This window comes from Eptesicus fuscus, chromosome 6 (genome assembly GCF_027574615.1).
Source record: "Eptesicus fuscus isolate TK198812 chromosome 6, DD_ASM_mEF_20220401, whole genome shotgun sequence".
Lineage (NCBI taxonomy): Eukaryota > Metazoa > Chordata > Mammalia > Chiroptera > Vespertilionidae > Eptesicus > Eptesicus fuscus.
The window spans coordinates 103,679,719-103,698,656 of NC_072478.1; the positions used below are offsets into that span (position 1 = coordinate 103,679,719).

General features: G+C 39.0%; 1 protein-coding gene and 1 non-coding gene across 4 annotated transcripts in view; one reads left to right on the plus strand and one right to left on the minus strand.

The window, feature by feature from the left end:
* Positions 1–18,938, plus strand: part of CREBRF (CREB3 regulatory factor) — a 45,641-nt gene that overhangs the window by 22,597 nt on the left and 4,106 nt on the right. Inside the window, exons 5-9 of one of the 3 annotated variants that reach the window (XM_054718153.1) lie at positions 5,001–5,195; positions 6,646–6,835; positions 8,163–8,236; positions 12,112–12,234; positions 17,341–17,422. In XM_054718153.1, the coding sequence (XP_054574128.1) occupies positions 5,001–5,195; positions 6,646–6,835; positions 8,163–8,236; positions 12,112–12,234; positions 17,341–17,422 (664 nt within the window). Of the gene's footprint in view, positions 1–5,000; positions 5,196–6,645; positions 6,836–8,162; positions 8,237–12,111; positions 12,235–17,340; positions 17,423–17,452; positions 17,589–18,938 lie in introns of all 3 variants that reach the window. The other 2 variants (XM_028154573.2, XM_028154575.2) reach the window with 2 other exon arrangements.
* On the minus strand, positions 4,332–4,438 carry LOC114233790 (U6 spliceosomal RNA). The gene has a single exon (XR_003619938.1). It is a non-coding gene; the product is annotated as a U6 spliceosomal RNA (small nuclear RNA).

Genomic DNA, 18,938 nt, shown 5'->3' on the forward strand with positions numbered 1-18,938 from the left:
TTGCTGGAATTGCCAGCAGTATAAACATTGGTATTTAATTTTTGGAAGGGTTTTTAAGGCATAGTAGCTGTATTGTAGGCACTGAAGCACTGTTATTACTGAAAGACTCCTTTTAGTGCAATCTTACTATTACACAAATGCTTAGCTTGATGTATTTGATACAACCAAGTTGTTTGACTTGGGTGGGGTTGCAACTCAGGAAAAGGTACATTAAGTTTAATGTGGAGGAAAGGAGATTTTGCCTTTTCTTTGGTTTACTTTAGAACTCTGTATAGTCTAGATAGAACAATTGTCTTTCCTCCTTAGCAGGAAAGTTTTTCAACAAACTAATAAAATCTGCTTTGAAATATTTCAAGGGAAGTTGTCTTTGTAGCTGGTGGTTTGCTTAGCCTCCCTCCCATAGGAAGACCAGTGTGGTCCTCAAGTCTGGCAGGTCAGCCCTATTGCTGGAGTACTTATTTAGAATTAGGATAGGAGGGTAGGGGGGGGGGCAGAGAGACCAGCAGGAGACAGGTAGTAACTAAGGGAAATGGAAAGTGTGGGGAAGGAAATGCCTTTGCCAGCTGGTGTTTAAAGGAATAGATAAATCAGTGAGTAAATCCCACCACCACCACACAGGCAAGGACCTATGCTACCTGCCCCACTTCTGGTTTTAGCTTTTCTTCTCTTTGACTTTTAACTCCACTTTAAATTCATTCTTGAGCTTTTGACTTGGTTTTGTGTTGGGAGGTGAGTGGGTCCATGAAGAGAGGCCATTGGTAGATTGACCCTCTTTTCCATTTTCTCGGCCTTTGACTCTGATAAGGCCGGGGACAGTGTCAGAGTTGGTGTAGTCCTGGTAGGCTGCATTTCCTTGCTGGTGTTAAGAAGCAACCGGCGCTGCTCTAAAACAGAGCTAGGTTAGCTGGCACTCTGCAGGGCTGGCTCTCCTCTTGGTGCAACTCAGCAGGGCTGAGTGTTTGGATGGCATTGAATTCACTTACTTTCATTTGACTTCAAGTACAACCTCCTTGGTTAGTATCACTTACTAGTTCTCACAAATGTTAAAGAATGATAGTCTTAAATCAGCACAGTTTCGTGGTTGTAACTGGGTTTTATTCATATTTGCTAATGAAAATTTCCCTTTTTCTTGAAAGAAAGAGCTAAACAAGCGACTTTAGGGGTGCACAAGTGAATTATTGGTGAGAAGCAGGAAGGAGTTCTTTGAAGCTGCAAAGTGGGAGTAGTTATAGTTTCTTCAGAGTGCTAGATTTAGAGTGGGTTGATTGGTTTAATTTGCAGCAGACAGTTTATAAAGGCCCTTTTGTGGTGACTAGCTCCCTGGATGCTGGTTCTTGGCAGTCCGCTGCTACAGTGCCCGAGTCTACAAAGCTCTAGGAGAGGTGTAAATGGAGTTTCAGTCCCGACTCTGGACTGGCTCCCAAGTTTTAATAGAGCCTATTCTGTGGTCAGGCTACATTGCTTGGGGTCACAGAGTTACATGGGGTAAGATTAAGAATTGGGCCCCCAGAATGAGAGTTTATTTTGTAATCCCTAGTAAACATTTTTACGATTAACTTTACCAGCTTAATGGCAGTAATCCTCACTAACCAAAGATGTGGGATTGGAATTTTAGGCAATAAATAATCCTTTTTGACTTTTTTTTGATAATCATGTCAGGAAGGAATGAGGTCAGTATGGCCCATTAAATGAAAAAAAAAGGGAAAAGGCTGATGGGAAATGATTGAGTGCCTCCTTTTGTGTCTGGCACTCTGTGTATTAGGCATTGGCTGTACAGAGATGAGCAGAATAGACATGGTCCTCGTCTTCATGGAGCTCAGAGTTGACTGGATCTATTTACTGTTGTGATTTCTGTCTTCTAATACATTTATCTGTGCTGGGACTTGGCAAGAGAGAGGTGCAGGATGAGTTTCTTACAACTTATTTGACCGTAGAACTCACTTGGGGATGAAGGCATATCTTATAGTAATAGTGTTTCTCAGAACATACTTTGAGAGATATTTACAGACATTAAATGCTAGACCAGTGATCTGGGAATATAATATTTCTGCATTTTACTGGATCATGGTAGTCTCTGTATTAAAAGGTGGATGACTTTAGCTAACAAGTCCATTGTGTTTGTGTGTGTGTGTGTGTGTGTGTGTGTGTGTGTGTACATGTGTACTATGGTGTATGCTCTTAGAAAATGTGAAAATAACCCTAACCCTGTGGTCAGCAAACTGCGGCTCTTTGGCCCCTTGAGTGTGGCTCTTCCACAAAATACCATGGCCTGGGTGAGTCTATTTTGAAGAAGTGGCATTAGAAGAAGTATAAGTTTAAAAAATTTGGCTCTCAAAAGAAATTTCAATCGTTGTACTGTTGATATTTGGCTCTGTTGACTAATGAGTTTGCCGACCACTGCCCTAACTGGTTTGGCTCAGTGGATAGAGCGTCGTCCTGCGGACTGAAGGGTCCCAGGCTCGATTCCGGTCAAGGGCATGTACCTTGCTTGCGGGCACATCCCCAGTAGGGAGTGTGCAAGAGAACTGAATTGATGTTTCTCTCTCATCAGTGTTTCTAAGTCTCTATCCCTCTCCTTTCTTCTCTGTAAAAAATCAATAACATATATTTTTTAAAAAAGAAAATGTGACAATACTAGGTCAAAGAAAACTGATGATCCTTTAAGTACTTAAAAAAAAGACAACATATATAAAGTAAATAAAACTGGTAACTAATTTGGGTGGGATAGAAGAAATAAAAATCTTCATGACTTTTTGAATTTAATATGGATTGTATATGAAAAAAATCCATTTAGACATTTTAACTGGAGAGGCACAGGGAAAGTGAGACATTCACTTGGAGCTAAACTCCTTAAGTCTTGGGGCCTCAGTCAGTCCCAGGCTCTGCCCAATTAAACCCTCCATGAGTGTGTTTCTTTGTGAAAAGGGGGCTAATGATATTTTCCTATCAGGTTCTTATAAGGCTCAAATGAAGTATCTGTGAGTGAAATATGTAAGGACAAGTTGCTAGCTAAGGGAACATATCAGATAATGTTGGGGACATGGGTTCACCCCTTTAAGTCCACAATTCTGTGAGCTCTCACAAGTGCACGTAACCACCACCATCTGAGGAAGTTGTATATAAAGATGTCCGCCTGATGCTTGGGACTGGAATAGACTTAAATGTGGAATACCAGTTCTTGATGTTGGTGGGAAGATGGGAGTGTTTGGGTTGGTCCATCTGCCAGTGTTCGGTGTTCGTAGGCATATGAGGGTAATCTCTGCGAGCCAGTAATTTTGGGTTGGCCTGGGCAAGGGCCTTGTTACAAAGGCCATTTCAGGTGGCACAGTGTGGCCCTTGCGTCTTTTCCAAAGCTACGTGGAAAACTGGGAACAAGATAAAATCCTTCCGTTTGAAGCAAAGCATTCACACAAGTAAAAAGGCCAAAGCTATATAACAATTTTTAAAAATTGGACTTCTAGAAATTATTGTGTTGCTGAACTTGTGCATTATTTCTTATAAAAGAACCTAAGGTTTGCAGTCCCACTGCCTGCCATAGTGTTCTGAAGAACCACAGGTGCACTCTAATGCTGTCCTGCACTTGTCCTGACTGTTGCCTCGAAATCATTTGCTGCTTCCATCTGATTCTCTTTTAAAGGTCATGTGTATTGAGGCATAATTTTCACACAGTAAAATCCATTCCCTTTGTGCACCTCACCCTTCAGTGAGTTTTCACAAAGTGCATGTCATAATGTAATCACACCCCCCGCCCCCCGCCCCCCACCCCCCGTTTCTCTCGTTTCTTTATAGTTAGTCCCTCCCTCCACCCCCAGCTCCTGGCAATCACTTTGTCCCTATAATGTTGCCTTTTCTAGAATGTCATGTAAATGGAATCATAGTCTTAATTCTTAATCTGAGCAAAACCTGGTAAAATCCTAACCTCCCCCTCCCCCATCCCAAACGCTCAGATGTCATCACTTTCTTAGTGTCCGTTCCAGAGGAGTCACATTTTTAGTAGGGAAAGTGGTCATTTTGCTTGGCCAGTGCAGCCCAATTTCTTGTGGCTACCTTAGGTTTAGGGTTGTGGACATCCTGTGCATGACCCATCCGCATCACCCCAGGTACCTAGCCCTAGTGCATGGAATACATACCCGGTGGGCATTCTCTGAGGGTATGCGAGATTGACAGGGCAGCCTGTATTGGGACTGACCAGTCGTTCTAGCAGCTCAGAATTACGTATTTTCTGAAATTTCCTATTAGTAAGGAAAACAACTTCTTAAAAAATGAAGTAAATGCAGATTGTTTCCAGTAAAACATTAGAATAGGCATATATGTTTTTTTGTTTGTTTGTTTTTAATATGGAAAGCTTCACGAATTTGCATGTCATCCTTGCGCAGGGGCCATGTTAATCTTCTCTGTATCGTATCAGTTTTAGTATATGTGCTGCCAAAGCGAGCACGGCATATACGCTTTTAATAGCCTATGTGAGAACTGCCATTTGTGTACTTTTACAAAAGGGGTGGGGTGGGAGGCACTGCTGCCTCACAAAATTCTGCCTAGTAGGATATCACCCCAGAAATGCACACAGCTTTCTGTTGGGGTGTTTCAGAGGCATTGATATTAAAAAGAAGACATTTTAAGATCACAGTATAGTGGCTAAGTACCATTATCTCATGGTGCTTTTGACATTTCTGTAGCTGTATTTCATTCTCTCAATCCTATGTGAAGATACAGAGTGTCATATATTAACTTATAAAAACCAAAGAGAAACACCAAGAAGATAGTGTAGTTATCTATGTTTTTTATCTCTGTCTGAATATTTTATGAGTTAGAGATTTCTGTATGAAAAGGTATTTTATAGACCTGGTTTATAATTTTTGACATGCCAGTGATAAGCAATGATGTTTTCAGATGAAAGGAAACGTTTCAAGTGACAAATAGAAGGATCTTTTTGTCCTGATTGGTTTATTGAAATCTGTGCACTTAAAAAAATTGGGGTGGGGGGCTTTCTTTTTTTTAAGGCTATGAAAATGATTCCGTGGAAGACTTGAAGGAGATGACTTCGGTATCCTCTCGGAAGAGAGGTAAAAGAAGGTACTTCTGGGAGTACAGTGAACAGCTCACACCATCACAGCAAGAGAGGATGCTAAGGCCATCCGAATGGAACCGAGACACCTTGCCAAGTAATGTGTATCAGAAAAATGGCTTACATCATGGTAAGAGGGTATTGTGATCAAATGTTTTGTGTCACTTTGCATAGATACTAAACCCTGTCTAATCATTGTATGTAGATGTTCAACCCTTCCTAGCAAACGGGAGAGCGAAGCAGTAGAGCTGCTGTGTTTGCACAGCTTGACCAGGGCTGAGAACCGTTACCTAAACAGGGAGGCAAGCCTGTGCAAAGTGATTTCATTCCTAGTTGCTTCCAGGAAATGATTAGGAAGCTCTCATTCCTGACCTGTCACAGTTGCTATAAACCACAGGGTTGGGAAGAAAGAGAACGGGCTCCAGCACTCACTTTCATTCTCATTCAGTCTCCAGGCCTAATATCAACGGGAGATTGGGATCCACACAGTGGTGGATCAAAGAGGAGGGGGAGGAAAAGAAAGGAAAAATAGTTGTATGAAAAGGAATGGAGAGAGAAGAGTGGGAAATAAGGGTTGAGAGAAACTTACAATCTTAGGTAGGTCAAATTTCGAATTGTGAACCCAGGGCGATGTAATTAAATAGAATTCCTTCTGCAAAAATGTGATTTTTATGTTAATCCAAAATCTGTTCCATACTTTGACATTAACCCATAGTGGAGGGCATTAGTAAGATTGGTGCTCAGTACAGTTTAATAATCACTCATGCTGCAGACTTCAGTTGCTAAGCATTTTTGACCCTGGAATTGGATCAGAAGTATGCGTGTGCCTCATTTTCCCTGGTACCCAGGCCTGTACTTGACTGTCTCTCAATGAATAAAAACCCAGTTTTTGCCTTCAGATCAATTTTTCTACCTCATTGAAAAGACAGGACCAATACATAGGTCCCGAAAGCATGTGGAGGGCACTAGGAAAGTTGTGTGGTGGTTCTGAGGACAGAGCCATCCCTCATGCCTGCAGTGATCGGGCAGGAGCCCTGGATCTTCTGTGAGTTATAAACCGAACTAACCGAAGACGACCTTTCAAAAAAGGCAACCCTTACTTGATGGACTTTTCAGTCCAACACAAGACTATATAATCTGACACATTTTCAGTCAGAGCATAAAGCATCTAAAATCTCCAAAATCTTTTTCTGACCATATGCGGTATTACACCCTAGCCCTGATTTTTCTGTGCAGGTGAACTTGCACTCCAGTCCTAAAGTTTGAGATGCTTTTCACTGCCATGCAAATAATAAGAATCTGTCATACTGGGGCTGGAAACCTAGAGTTGAGAAGGAATGGAAAAGGCTTGAGCTGCATCATATCCCCCCCATTTCTTGCAGTCACAGAGTGAGTGGGAAAGAGAGAAGGCTAGTGGTTCTAGCATAGGGTGTTAACATTCTGAGACTTCTGAAACATGCCAAGACTTCTGGACAAGAAAAGGGGGGTGTGGGAGATGTGGTTTTAAAATATGGCTGTAGAAAATGTATCTCTCGTTAAATAAGATGGTGTAACTTAATCTTCTTTTAAACCATCTAAAGGAAAATACGCAGTAAAGAAGTCACGGAGAACTGACGTAGAAGACCTGACTCCCAACCCTAAAAAGCTGCTGCAGATAGGCAATGAGCTGCGGAAACTGAACAAAGTGATCAGTGACCTGACCCCAGTCAGTGAGCTCCCCTTAACTGCCCGGCCACGGTCAAGGAAGGAGAAGAACAAGCTGGCCTCCAGGTAAGTGCTGGTCCTGCTCATTCGTGTGAGTGAAGTCCAGGAGGTGAGGCTAGCCTTGCAGCGAGCTTGTGTAGAAGCTCATGTGACCCTCAAGCATTTATTCAGAAATGGACTTTTATAAATACTTCGAGAAATTACAATTTTTCCTTTGAAAGTAAAAGGCCCTGTTGATGCTTGATGGAAAAAGTTTTTAAAAGGGAGATGCAAATGGACTCAAGTCTAATACAACAATGAAAATTTTTACCATAGCCTCGTGCTTTCTTTATTTTGTAGTAATTAAAATTCTCCCCTTTTAATGTACACTTCTATGAGTTTTGACAAACACACTGATCATATAAGCACCACCACAATCAAGATATTGAACATTTTCATTACCTTAAAAAATGTCCTCATGGTCCTTCGTAAACCCTTCTCCCACCCTTACCCCTCACCACCACCGATCTGTGTTTTATTTGTAGTTTCTAGAAGGTCATAGGGGTGGAGTCATACTGCAGATAGCCTTTTGACTCTTGAGTTCTTTGGTTCAACATGATGCATTTGACATTCATCCGTGTTGCTGTGCGGAGTAATAGTTTGTTCCTTTGAATTGCTGAGTAGTATTCCTTTGTCGGGATGTACTATACAGTTTATCCATTCACCAGTTGAAGGACACTTGGGTTGTTTCCAGTTTGGGGCAATTATGAGTAAAGCCACCATAAACATTCACTTGGAGGTGTTTGTGTGAACATAAGTTTTCATCTCTCTAGGGCAGTGATGGGCAACCTTTTGAGCTTGGTGTGTCAGACTTCGCCAGAAAACTGAGCATAACTCGGGTAGTGTGTCACTTTGAGGGAAAAACATTATTTCGCAAATGTTTCATCCTCAGGAGCAGCAAATGTTTCATCCTCGGCATGCGGCTGCCTCAGCGGCCACGTGTCATCAGAAATGGCTACGCGTGTCAGTGCTGACACGCATGTCATAGGTTCGCCATCACTGCTGTAGGGTAAATACCCAGGAGTGTATGTTTAATTTTATAAGAAAAACTGTCTAAGTAGTTATCTCCAAAGTAATAAAGCAAATTTTTAAAAAGTTACTACTTTCAAAGTAGCTATATGTCCTATTTTACATCCCCACCAGCAATATATGAGGGCTTTATTTTTGAATATGCTTAAAATTTTTTTAAAATCAGTTTGGATAAATTATTATATTGTGGGTTTTTGGTAAATGAGTTACTGTCATTAGGCAGTGATTTTTGGTTACTATTAGAAAATGTCTGACAGCAATAAAGAGAAGTATGTTCTGAATGTTCACTTAAAAAAAGTGAACTAATTGTTTCTTCCTTTCACAGGGCTTGTCGGTTAAAGAAAAAAGCTCAGTATGAAGCTAATAAAGTGAAATTATGGGGCCTCAACACAGAATATGGTAAACCTACACCTTTAAGAATTTGATTAACCTCCTGTTACTTTGCTGACCACTCTTTTTCTTAGGTTTTTTGCTTTCCCTGTATTCTGCCCAGTTTTAGGCCAGCCTCCTTTTTGTTAATCCATTCAGTAAGCTACATGCTCTTCTTACTCACTCCTGTCCTAGTGTGAGCGTCTCCATCTGGGGCTTCCCAGTCAGATCTCATCTCTGCCCTGAGGAGCTCATTTACTTGTGAGCATAGTAATTTCTTACTTTTATAGTGGTGATGCTGGGTTAGCCAAATGTATTGACTACTGTTTATTTTAGCCTTTGAATGGATAGTTTAGATCTCTGGTTTTTACAAGGTTGACTGCTCATTGGATTTGTCTCTGTAAGTGTTGAAATACAGAATCCTAGACTTCTTCCCAGATCCTCTGAATTTTAATCTGTGCAAGGAGAACCAGGAATTGACATTTTTAACACCATCTTGGTTACTCTTATGCAACCTTCCTAGCGTATTTTGGGAATCATTGGTTTAAATCAGTACTTCCCAATCTTTCACATCATGGCACATGTCGAGAATTATCATCTCCAAGGCATCCTGGAATATAAGAGGGTACCCTACTCACAGGAAAAGGCCTCTGTGGGCGGAGAGGACCGTTCTCACACTCCTAGAACCCTTGATAGCACACTAGGGGGTTAGAAAGCTCTGGCTTGGGCTGTGTTCCTCTTTCCCCCTTGCTCTGTTCCTGTTCCGTAAGCTTGGGATCAGAGTTTGCATGTTCCTTTGCCTCTAAAATTGTCAACTTCACTGTGTAGCTTTTGACCAAGTTGTATCAGAAAGTGGAACAGTGGCAAAATGATTAATTATTATTTGTGTCTCGAGATTTTCTTAAGTCCAGCATGATGTCTGGCACATAGATGCTCATAAACTTTGTGTAGTTTTTCTTCATCCTTGATCTTGATGATCTTGTTTCCATTTGTGAGGGCAGGAAGAGGATTTCCAACTGTGAAGTTTATAACTTGTTAAACGAACTGATGTTGTTATTTATTAATGGCCACTCTAATCAAGGTAAATGAATTAGATGAAACAATAGTTGGCTTCTTGGAATGGAAGTTCCTACTATTCTTTCTTGCTGTTGAAGCATTTTGAGTTGAGCTCTGTGAATATGTATAGATGGAATTACTGTAATGTCATGGCATTTGTATGTCTTTTAGAACCCAGCTGGCTCACACTGCAGGGAGATGTGGTGGGCCACTGAGAGCCTTCTGAGTCTATGTTTCTTTGGACACATGTTGGCATCTATCTCTGTGTTGTTTGGTTAATGTATTTATCCATAATTATATACATCTCTGTGGCTATATATTTTTGCATTTGTTAAATCAATTGACCAGGTATGTATGGGTCTACTTCTAAACTCTGTATTCTGTTCCATTGATCTATTTGTCTATCTTTATTTTATGTAAACAATCTTAATTACTGTATTTTATAGTAAATCTTAAAGTCAGGTAGTGTTAGTCCTTGCTAGTCCTCCAATTTTGTTCTTTCCTTTCAAAGTTGTTTTGGTTATTCTAGGTCCTTTGCATGACCATATAAATTTTAGAATTTATGTATCACCTTCTTAAAAAAAGCTTAGTGAAATTTGATTTGGATTGCTTTGAGTGTGTGAATCAATTTGGAGAGAATTACCATCTTAACAAAATGGAGTTTTCCAATCCATTAACTTGGTATCTCTTTCCATCTAGTTAAGTCTTCTTTAATTTCTCTATACCTTCTTTTATCATTTTCAGTATGGAGTGCTTGAACTTGAACATCTTTTGTGAGATTTACTCCTGGGTATTTTATATTTTTTTGGTACTGCTGTAAATGGAATTATTTTTGAAACTTTATTTTCAAACTCTTTGCTGATTATAAATGCATATGAAATGGATTTTTTAGTATTATTCTTATATCTTATCTTGCTAAATTTGTTTATCAGTTCTAGTAGTAGGTATGTAGATGCTCTGGGATTTTTATTGAAGCAATTATCATTCTCAAATAGGAAAAGGTTGTGTGTTTTTTAATCTGCACCAGAGGATATGTTTTTATTGACTTTATAGAGAAGGGAAGGGAGAGAGAGAAAAACACATTGATGTGAGAGAGAACTGCACCTCAACCGGGGATCAAACCCTCAACCTTTCGGTGTATGGGACGATGCTCCAGCCAACTGAGCCACACCAGCCAGGGCTAAATAGGGAAGGTTTTATTTCTTCCATTCTGATCTTTATGCCTTTTATTTATTTTCATTGCCTTATTGCAATGTCTAGGACATTGAGTACAAGTGGTGATTACTTTGTTTGCAATTTTGGGGTGGGGATGAGGAACTTTTCACCTTTAATTATGATGTCAGCTGTAGGCTTTTTTTTTTTGTAGATGAGATGCTGCTATCATTTGGAGTAAGTTGAATTTTTTCCCCTAGTTTCATTGATCATGAGTAGCTATTTAATATTCTCATATAAGGGATTTTTTTGCATTTATTAGAATAATCATGTTGTATTATCCTTTTTTTCCTACTAATATATCACATATTCACCTGTTAATATGGTGAATTACATTAACTGATTTTTAAATATTAAACCAACCTTGCATTACTAATAAACTCTACTTGGTTATGGTGTATTTTCCTTTTTATAGTAGAGTCTATTGCAAATAATTTGTTAAAGATTTTTGTGTCTATATTCAAGAGGAATATTAGTCTATAACTTTTCTTTTTTATAATGTCTTTGTCAGGTTTAGGTTTTGGGCTATACTTGCCTTATGAAATGAATTGAACCATAATCTTTATCTTTTTAAAAAACTTAAAAGATCAATTTTATTTCTTCATTGTATGTTTGATAGAATTTGCCATTAAAACCACCTGTTTTTTGGGGAGGGAATATTTTTTGATAAATTCAACTCCTTACTAGAAATAGGCTGTTAGATTTTCCATTTCTTCTTGTTTTCAAGAAATTTCTCCATTTCATCCAAGTTGTTAAATTTGTTGGCACAGCATTTTCTTATTATCCTTTTAACGGCTCTAGATTCTGAAGTAATAACCCCTTTTTCATTCTAGATATAGATAATCGATCAGTCTAGCTGGGGATGGGGGTTGGGGGTAGGAGGTGGTATCCATTTTGTTGGTGTTTTCAAAGAACCAGCTTTAGGCTTTGTTAACTTTCTTGGTGTTTTATGTTTGTGTTCAGCTTCATTGATTTCTGCTATTATCTTTATTGTTTTCCTCCTTCTATTTACTTTTGGTTAATTCTGCTCTTTCTCTTTAAGCTTTTTAAGATAGGGAAATTAGTTCTTAAAGCTTTAGTCTTTGAAGGACTTGGATTTATTTAATGAACATTTACTAAGATTTTATGAATCGATATAGCAGGCACTGTCATAGGTCTTAAAGCTATGAGGACAAATAGGGCAAGTTGCTTACAGGATAGTGGACATTGATACATGTCTGCAGTGTTTTATCAAAAGTGGCACATCAGCCCTAGTTGGTTTGGCTCTGTGGATAGGCATTGGCCTGCAGACTGAAGGGTCCTGGGTTCCCTTCTGGTCAAGGGCACATTCCTGGGTTGCGGGCTCGGTCCCCAGTGGGGGGCATGCAAGAGGCAGCCAATCAATAATTCTCTCTCATCATTGATGTTTCTATCTCTCTCTCCCTCTCCCTTCTTCTCTGAAATCAATAAAAGTAAATTTTAAAAAAGTGGCACATCATTTGAAATTAGTCTGCTTGGATAAGAAAGCTTATAACTATCACTGCTTAAGATTTTCTTAAACATTTTCCATTTTTTAATTGAATATCTGTTATTACATAACTAAAAGAAAATTCTTCTATGTTAGTGACACACTCCAAGTATCTTGTTCTGTCTTACAGATAATTTATTGTTTGTAATCAACTCCATCAAGCAAGAGATTGTAAACCGAGTTCAGAATCCAAGAGAGGAGAAAGGACCCAACATGGGGCAGAAGCTTGAAATCCTCATTAAAGATACTCTTGGTAAGAAGGATATTGGATAATTAATAACAATAATAACATGTAGTGTAAAATGTATGCTTCAAGAGGATAAGAAAAAACTCAAGTGATCTCATTGTAGTTACTCTGTTACAAGTAGTTTTTTCTCTTTAAATATTTTATTTTTAAATACATTTTTACTGATTTCAGAGAGGAAGGGAGAGGAAGTGAGAAATAGAAACATTGATGATGAGAGAATCATTGCTTGCCTGCCTGGTTTTGTCCTTTGAGATTTATCATTCATCAACACCGACTGCCCATTACCACATGTTGTACTTAGATCTCATCACTGAACTATTTTAACTCTTAAGGAAGAAAAACTTCTAGCAATCTTAACTTTCTCTGGGGAAAAGGAAAACAAAGATCTCTGAGCTGTCAGGCCTGCAGTTTATACGGTAGTTGAGGTGCTTACCTATTCGTTTACCCTAATACACTCCACAGGATTCTAACCAACTTGACTGCCTGAGTTCCATTCCTGAACAGATTATATAACACGGGAAGCCCGATGCACGAAATTCATGCAAGGGGCTCGGCCCCCCGCTGCCACGGAGGCTGCCTGGGCCCCCACCACCACGGCGGCCACCTCTGCCTCGGCTGTGGCGCCAGGGGCCTCTGCTGTCTCCCTGCCTGCCACTGCGGCTGGGGGCCTCGGCTTCGTCCGGAGGGTCGTCCGGTGTCATTAGCATATTATGCTTTTATTATTATAGATGGGGAGGAACAGAGGTCTGCATCCTGAAGTCAGGCACAGCGCTACCTGACCGGGAGAGCAGGGGTAGCTAACACAGGCATAGACGTGGGAACGCTGGCACCGAAGCAGATCACTCACAGATCAGGAGCATCCCTGGGCTTGAGGCAGAGCGCAGTCATGAGGACCCTGAGGCATCATACAATTGCTTCGGCTACATTACATGTTCTTTGTTTAACGGCATTTGTTTTATATTCTTCCGGTGCATTTCTGTCTTCTGTTTCTTGTGCTCCAAAACGCTTTTCAGTCTTTGATAAGTAAAGGGAGGAATTTAGTACTATAAGAAAAATTTCTTTTTGCCTTCTTATTTTTTAATTTAAAGGCCTTCTATGTTGATAAGTTTGTGTATTCCCTTTACATCTAAAAGTCAGTTGTACCAGATACAAAATCCTTGACTCATATTTTCTTTCTTTGAGTATGTTAAATATGTTTCTCCATTTTTCTCTGGCACCAAGTGTTGCTATTGGAAAGCTAATAATTGCCTAATTTTTTTCTTTATAAGTCATTTGCTATTTTTGCCCAGAAGTCGACAGGATTTTTTTCTTTTTCTTTAAATCGCAGTCGTTTTACTAGCCTGTATCTTGGCATTGGTAATTTTAGGTTGCTATTCTCGTGTGCAGTGTGCTCTTTCAGTATGCAGTTTCCAATCTCTTTATTTTTTTTCTCTTTAAGTCAGGCATTTCTAAACAAGAGCGCATACATTAATTACATGAAAATAGCTTTTGAATCGTGGAGTAGGTCATGTTGTCGTTAGCAGCAGCGAGGAGAGAGCGGGACGGGGTGGGTGCTCCGGGGGACAAAGGTAGAGCTGTGTGTTTTCCTTAATTGAAGACAAGGTCGTCAGTGCTCTGACTTTGGGAAGGACAAGCTTCCTCCGGAACCACGGGCAGGGCCGCGGCCCAGCTCAGCGCCCAGTCTCTTCAGGACTCACTCCCGTGCTTTGGCTTTCTTCTTTATTTTTTAAAAAATATATATTTTATTGATTTTTTTACAGAGAAGAAGAGAGAGAGAGAGAGAGAGAGAGCTAGAAACATCGATGAGAGAGAAACACTGATCAGCTGCCTCCTGCACACCCCCATACTGGGGATGTGCCCTCAACCAAGGTACATGCCCTTGACCGGAATCGAACCCAGGACCCTTCAGTCCGCAGGCTGACGCTCTATCCACGGAGCCAAACCGGTTTCGGCGACTTTCTTCTTTAGGGACTTACTACCTGTGGGTTGGTTCTTCTTTGCCTATTTTTGCCTATTTTTAATGTTAACATTCTTTCTCCCCTTCACCTCTGTTTCTCTTAAAAGCATTATCTGTTACATTTATTTGCTCTTGTGTTCCTTTTAGTTTTTCCTTAATTTCAAGAGTTTTTTTTTAAATTTCTAATTCTTTTCTGAGTTCTATCATCTTATTTCTGTTTTTCTATTTCTCATTATGCTGTTCTTTCATATCTTGTATCATTTTCTTTAATGTCTTCTGGTTCATTTTGAAATAATAATGGGTTATGGTTTTCATCCTTTTTATGGTTATTCATGCCTTTTAGGCACACTTTTATTATTTGTAGCAATCTTCTTATTTTCTTTGGTCTTAAAATAACTTTTTATGGGATTTCAACCTTGATACTTTTCTGTTATTTATTTGTATGTGAAGTTAGTTTGTTTTTTTTTAACTTTCAAAAGTAAGTTTTGTTCGTGATAGCTTTTCTAACTTCAAACTTCACAGGATCCCCTGTTTTCGGTTAATGTAAAACAAATGGCATTTGTTGATGAGATGGTCATGCATGTCCAGCCACAAGAGAGGACACAGGAGAGGAGCAGGAAAAGAAAGTTGATCCTAGAGAGACAAGTCACTGCATGCCATAGTGCGGCCACATGGCCGGAGTCTAAGGGAGCACCGAAGCCAGCAGGTGGGGAGGAGACAGAGAGAGAAGCAAACCAGGGAAGTGCCTTTCATGGGGGTCAAGGTGGTACAAAAGCAAAGGTGTGCGGGGATTTATTTGATTCATTTGAGTGTCACTAGGCCACAGTCAGGTGAGGGCAAGAAGAGGAACTCTGGCAGGGCCAGCCTGTCCCACTAGTGCACACGGCAGCTTTCTTCCTGAGATTGCTTGTTCTGTATCCCTCCCCGTTTTATTTGGACCATTTCTCTCTTTCTTATCTATTGTCCCTGTCTTGCTCAGTTTTCATTCTTATCCACCCTGGCTCCTGTCCTGCAAGGGAGTCATGGCTGGTCAGTTTTCTGAGTTCACACGGGCTACACACTGCAGCCCCTTCTCATCTTACTGTGGGCTCCTTGCACTCACCCCGTACTCACTGTTCAGTTGGACTAAAACTCTAGAGCTCCAGCTGTTTTCCTGCGGCCTCCTGTGCCTCCCAGTGATTCACCTGTTAGCTGTTTTAGACTTCTTTTGTTCTCGGGTCCATTACTTCCTTTTGACTCACCCCGCACAAATATTGATATTGTTGATACCACGCAGGTTTTATAGCTTTTCGTAGTTTCTTCCCAATCTCTTGAATTTTGGGTTCCTATCACTTGTTTAAATTTTCCATGGGCTGATGGGGTTTTTGTTTGTTTGTTCAAGTATATTTTTATTGATTTTTTTTATTGAGAGCAAGGGAGAGGGAGAGAGAGAAACATTAGTTGGCTGCCTCCTTCCTGCATGTCCCTTTTGGGAATCGAGCCTGCAACCCGAGCATGTGCCCTAACTGGGAATCGAACCGGTGACCTCTTTTTTAAAATTAATTAATTAATTTTTTGTTAATCCTCACCTGAGGGTATTTTTTCATTGATTTTTAGGGAGAGTAGAAGAAAAAGGGAAAGACAGAGAGAAACATTGATGTGAGAAAAACACATCGATTGGTTGCCTCTTGCACAAGCCCTGACCAGGGCCGAGGCCTGGAGGAGCCTGCAACCGAGGTACGTGCCCTTGACTGGAATCAAACCTGGGACCCTTTGGTCTGCAGGCCGATGCTCTATCCACTGAGCCAAACTGGCCAGGATACAGTTTCTTTTTCTTAACAGTTTGTTAGAGCACTCTTTGAGACTATCTGGCCCAGTGTGTTTTTTGGTGATTAACTTTGAAACATCCTGTGTCCTCTATGATAATTTGTCAGATTAAAACCTTCTGGACTGTTTTGATAATTTATATATTCCTAGAAAATTATTCCCTTCCTCCATGCCCTCCAATGTATTAAAATTGCCTTTGTTTTTTAATTTCCTCTCTATCAGTGGCTAGTGTTCCATTTTTATTTTTTATTTGATACCTATTGTGTTCTTTATTTCTTGAGTCAGTTATAGTATGTCTTAATCTCCCAAAGAACCAGTTCTTGAATTTATTAGTTTTTCTAATTTCTTCAGTTAAATGCTTAATTCATTTATTTTTATTTTCTTATTATTAACAATTAAAGGCCTTTGAAATTTCTTTCAACCTCTATGTTAGCTGTATTTCATAAATTCTGATGTCGTATTTTAATTGTTTTCTGAATTCTTTGTAATTATCATTGCAATTTTAAATGTTTTGTAGACTTTTGAAAAGAAGATGTATTTTCTATTTTATAGCAAGATTCTAGTACATGTCGATTAGATATTCTTAATTAGGTCTTGTCTTCTTTTCCGTTTTATTTATGTAGGGGTGTCCATCTACATTACGTAGCACTGAGCAAATCCCCTTTAAGGTACTTCAGTGTCTTCTCGTGTTTTCTGTGGTCTTGCTTTTGGATGCTGGGCCGTTTGAACAGGATTCCTTACGGCTAGATCTTAATGATGTATCATTGTGGATTTAGTCTCATCTGACATAATCAGGAATGCAGCTTTCTTACTACTTATTTGTATATGCTTGATATCCCGTTGCCTACCCTTTTAATTTCTATCTTTCTGCATCACTGAACATTAGCTACATCTCTTTTAAAAAGACATTTAAATTTTAATTTAATTTTTGATTTGCATACCATAAAATTCACTCTTAGATCTTTATGAATAATACATACATGGATTTTTTTGGTTAGTGAATCTGGCAGTTTTTCTCCAATAGGTGAGTTTAGCTCATCTTTATTCTTGATATATGTTCGGTTTTAGTTCTGTCATCAAAAGATCTGTTAGGATTTGTTCATATGGCTTTTTTATTTTTTTGCCTTTTCCATGTCATTCACTGTATGATCCATTTTTATAGTTTCATTTTTGTATGGTCTGATAATTTGCAAGCTCTGCATTTTTGTCTTTTGGGCTGTTATTACTTGTTATCTACCCCACTTTAAAATGTTGATTAACTATTCTTTATGGTCATCCTTGATTTGACCCTTTTAATCTTAAAATTGTGGGCTCCAATTTTAATTGTGGAATTATTTTCTGGGCTGCAGTAGCAAGGAGCAGAGCACTCATCAGGGACCCCTGTCAGCTGAGGGCCAGCGCACTCCCGCCAATGCCCTCTCCTTTCTGTGTGTAAGTGTGCCTTTTTGTTCTTTTCCTCAGGTCTCCCAGTTGCTGGGCAAACCTCAGAATTTGTTAACCAAGTGTTAGAGAAGACCGCAGAAGGCAATCCCACCGGCGGCCTTGTAGGACTAAGGATACCAGCATCAAAAGTGTAATCAGCCTCATTGGACCACTGGTCAGCAATGTCTGAGTTTGTTATGTTATTCATTGTAAATTTCATTCTGTTTTGCATGTCAGTTTGGCATTATGTACACATTTACAATTAGGTTACATTGTTTTAAGAACTAAGTAGCATAAGTGACGCATGATCCAAAATACTTGATTATTGCATTTTCAGAGCATAAACCATGGTTACAACTGCTACTGGCATCAGAATTGAAACTCGTATATTTAACTGAATGTTTAGATACAGATTTCAAAAATCTGTTAAAAACATTTTGGAGGGGTGAAGATATTAGTAAATGCCATATATTGTGGCAGGTTTATGCTCTGAACCACACAAAAAAAATTGAGGAAGCATTTTTAAAAAAACAGTTTAGATTGTTTTTAGAATTATTGCTTTTTGTTCTAATTTTCCACAACCATTAATGTCACTGGTACATGGCACAACCCAGCACTCATGCCCGTGTGCCATATTAGGTATTCATTTTCTGAGCTCAATATGGTATATATAAATATATACAAATATATATATATACACATATATATATATAATGTCTGTGCAAGTAAGAAAAAAAGCATATTCTTTGTGCCTTGTATTTTGGGGAAACTATAAAACTGGTAATATTTTGTATGATGAAAACCCTAACGAGGAAAAACAAGATATATAGATGGAAAAATTATGGGGTTTAAATGTTTTTTTGTTGCAACTCTTTTTCAGATTTTTTGAATGTATATAAGACTATGTTGAAATGTAGATATATGCCACAGAGTCTATGTATTGTATAAAAAAAACAAAACAAAAAAAAACAAAAAAAAAAGATGGCTCTAGAAAACTCATATTTCGGTACTTGACCGGAAGAAGACAAATACTTGCACATTATTGCGATTGTTTTATTTTTTGTACCAAAGACAAATGCAACTGATATGGCAAACTGCCAGTCTAAGTAAAGTTTTGCACAGCTTACATGATACTGTATGAATGTATGACTAAAAGGAGAAAAAAAGAAAATGAAAAGGTCAGGGTTAGGGATCTTACTGAACTGTGAATTTTATTTCTGTTTGGGTCCAATTATCTACAGAAGGAGCATCTACACATACAAATATTATTTTGCTGTTCCTCTAGTTCGCTTCCATAGTAGATAAGTTGGTGGCCATTTAGATGTCTGTCTTTTTATTTCTGCACTTATTGTAGGAAATTTTAATATATTTCATTTTAGTAAGCTATTGATAAAATAGTTTTTGACCTTGAAAATTTAAAAGTTATTTAGCTTATTGTAGTATACTTCCACCAAACAACCAAAATACAGATTATTTTTATTGTATTATGTACATATATATATGTAAAGAAAGAGAAAAGCTAAAA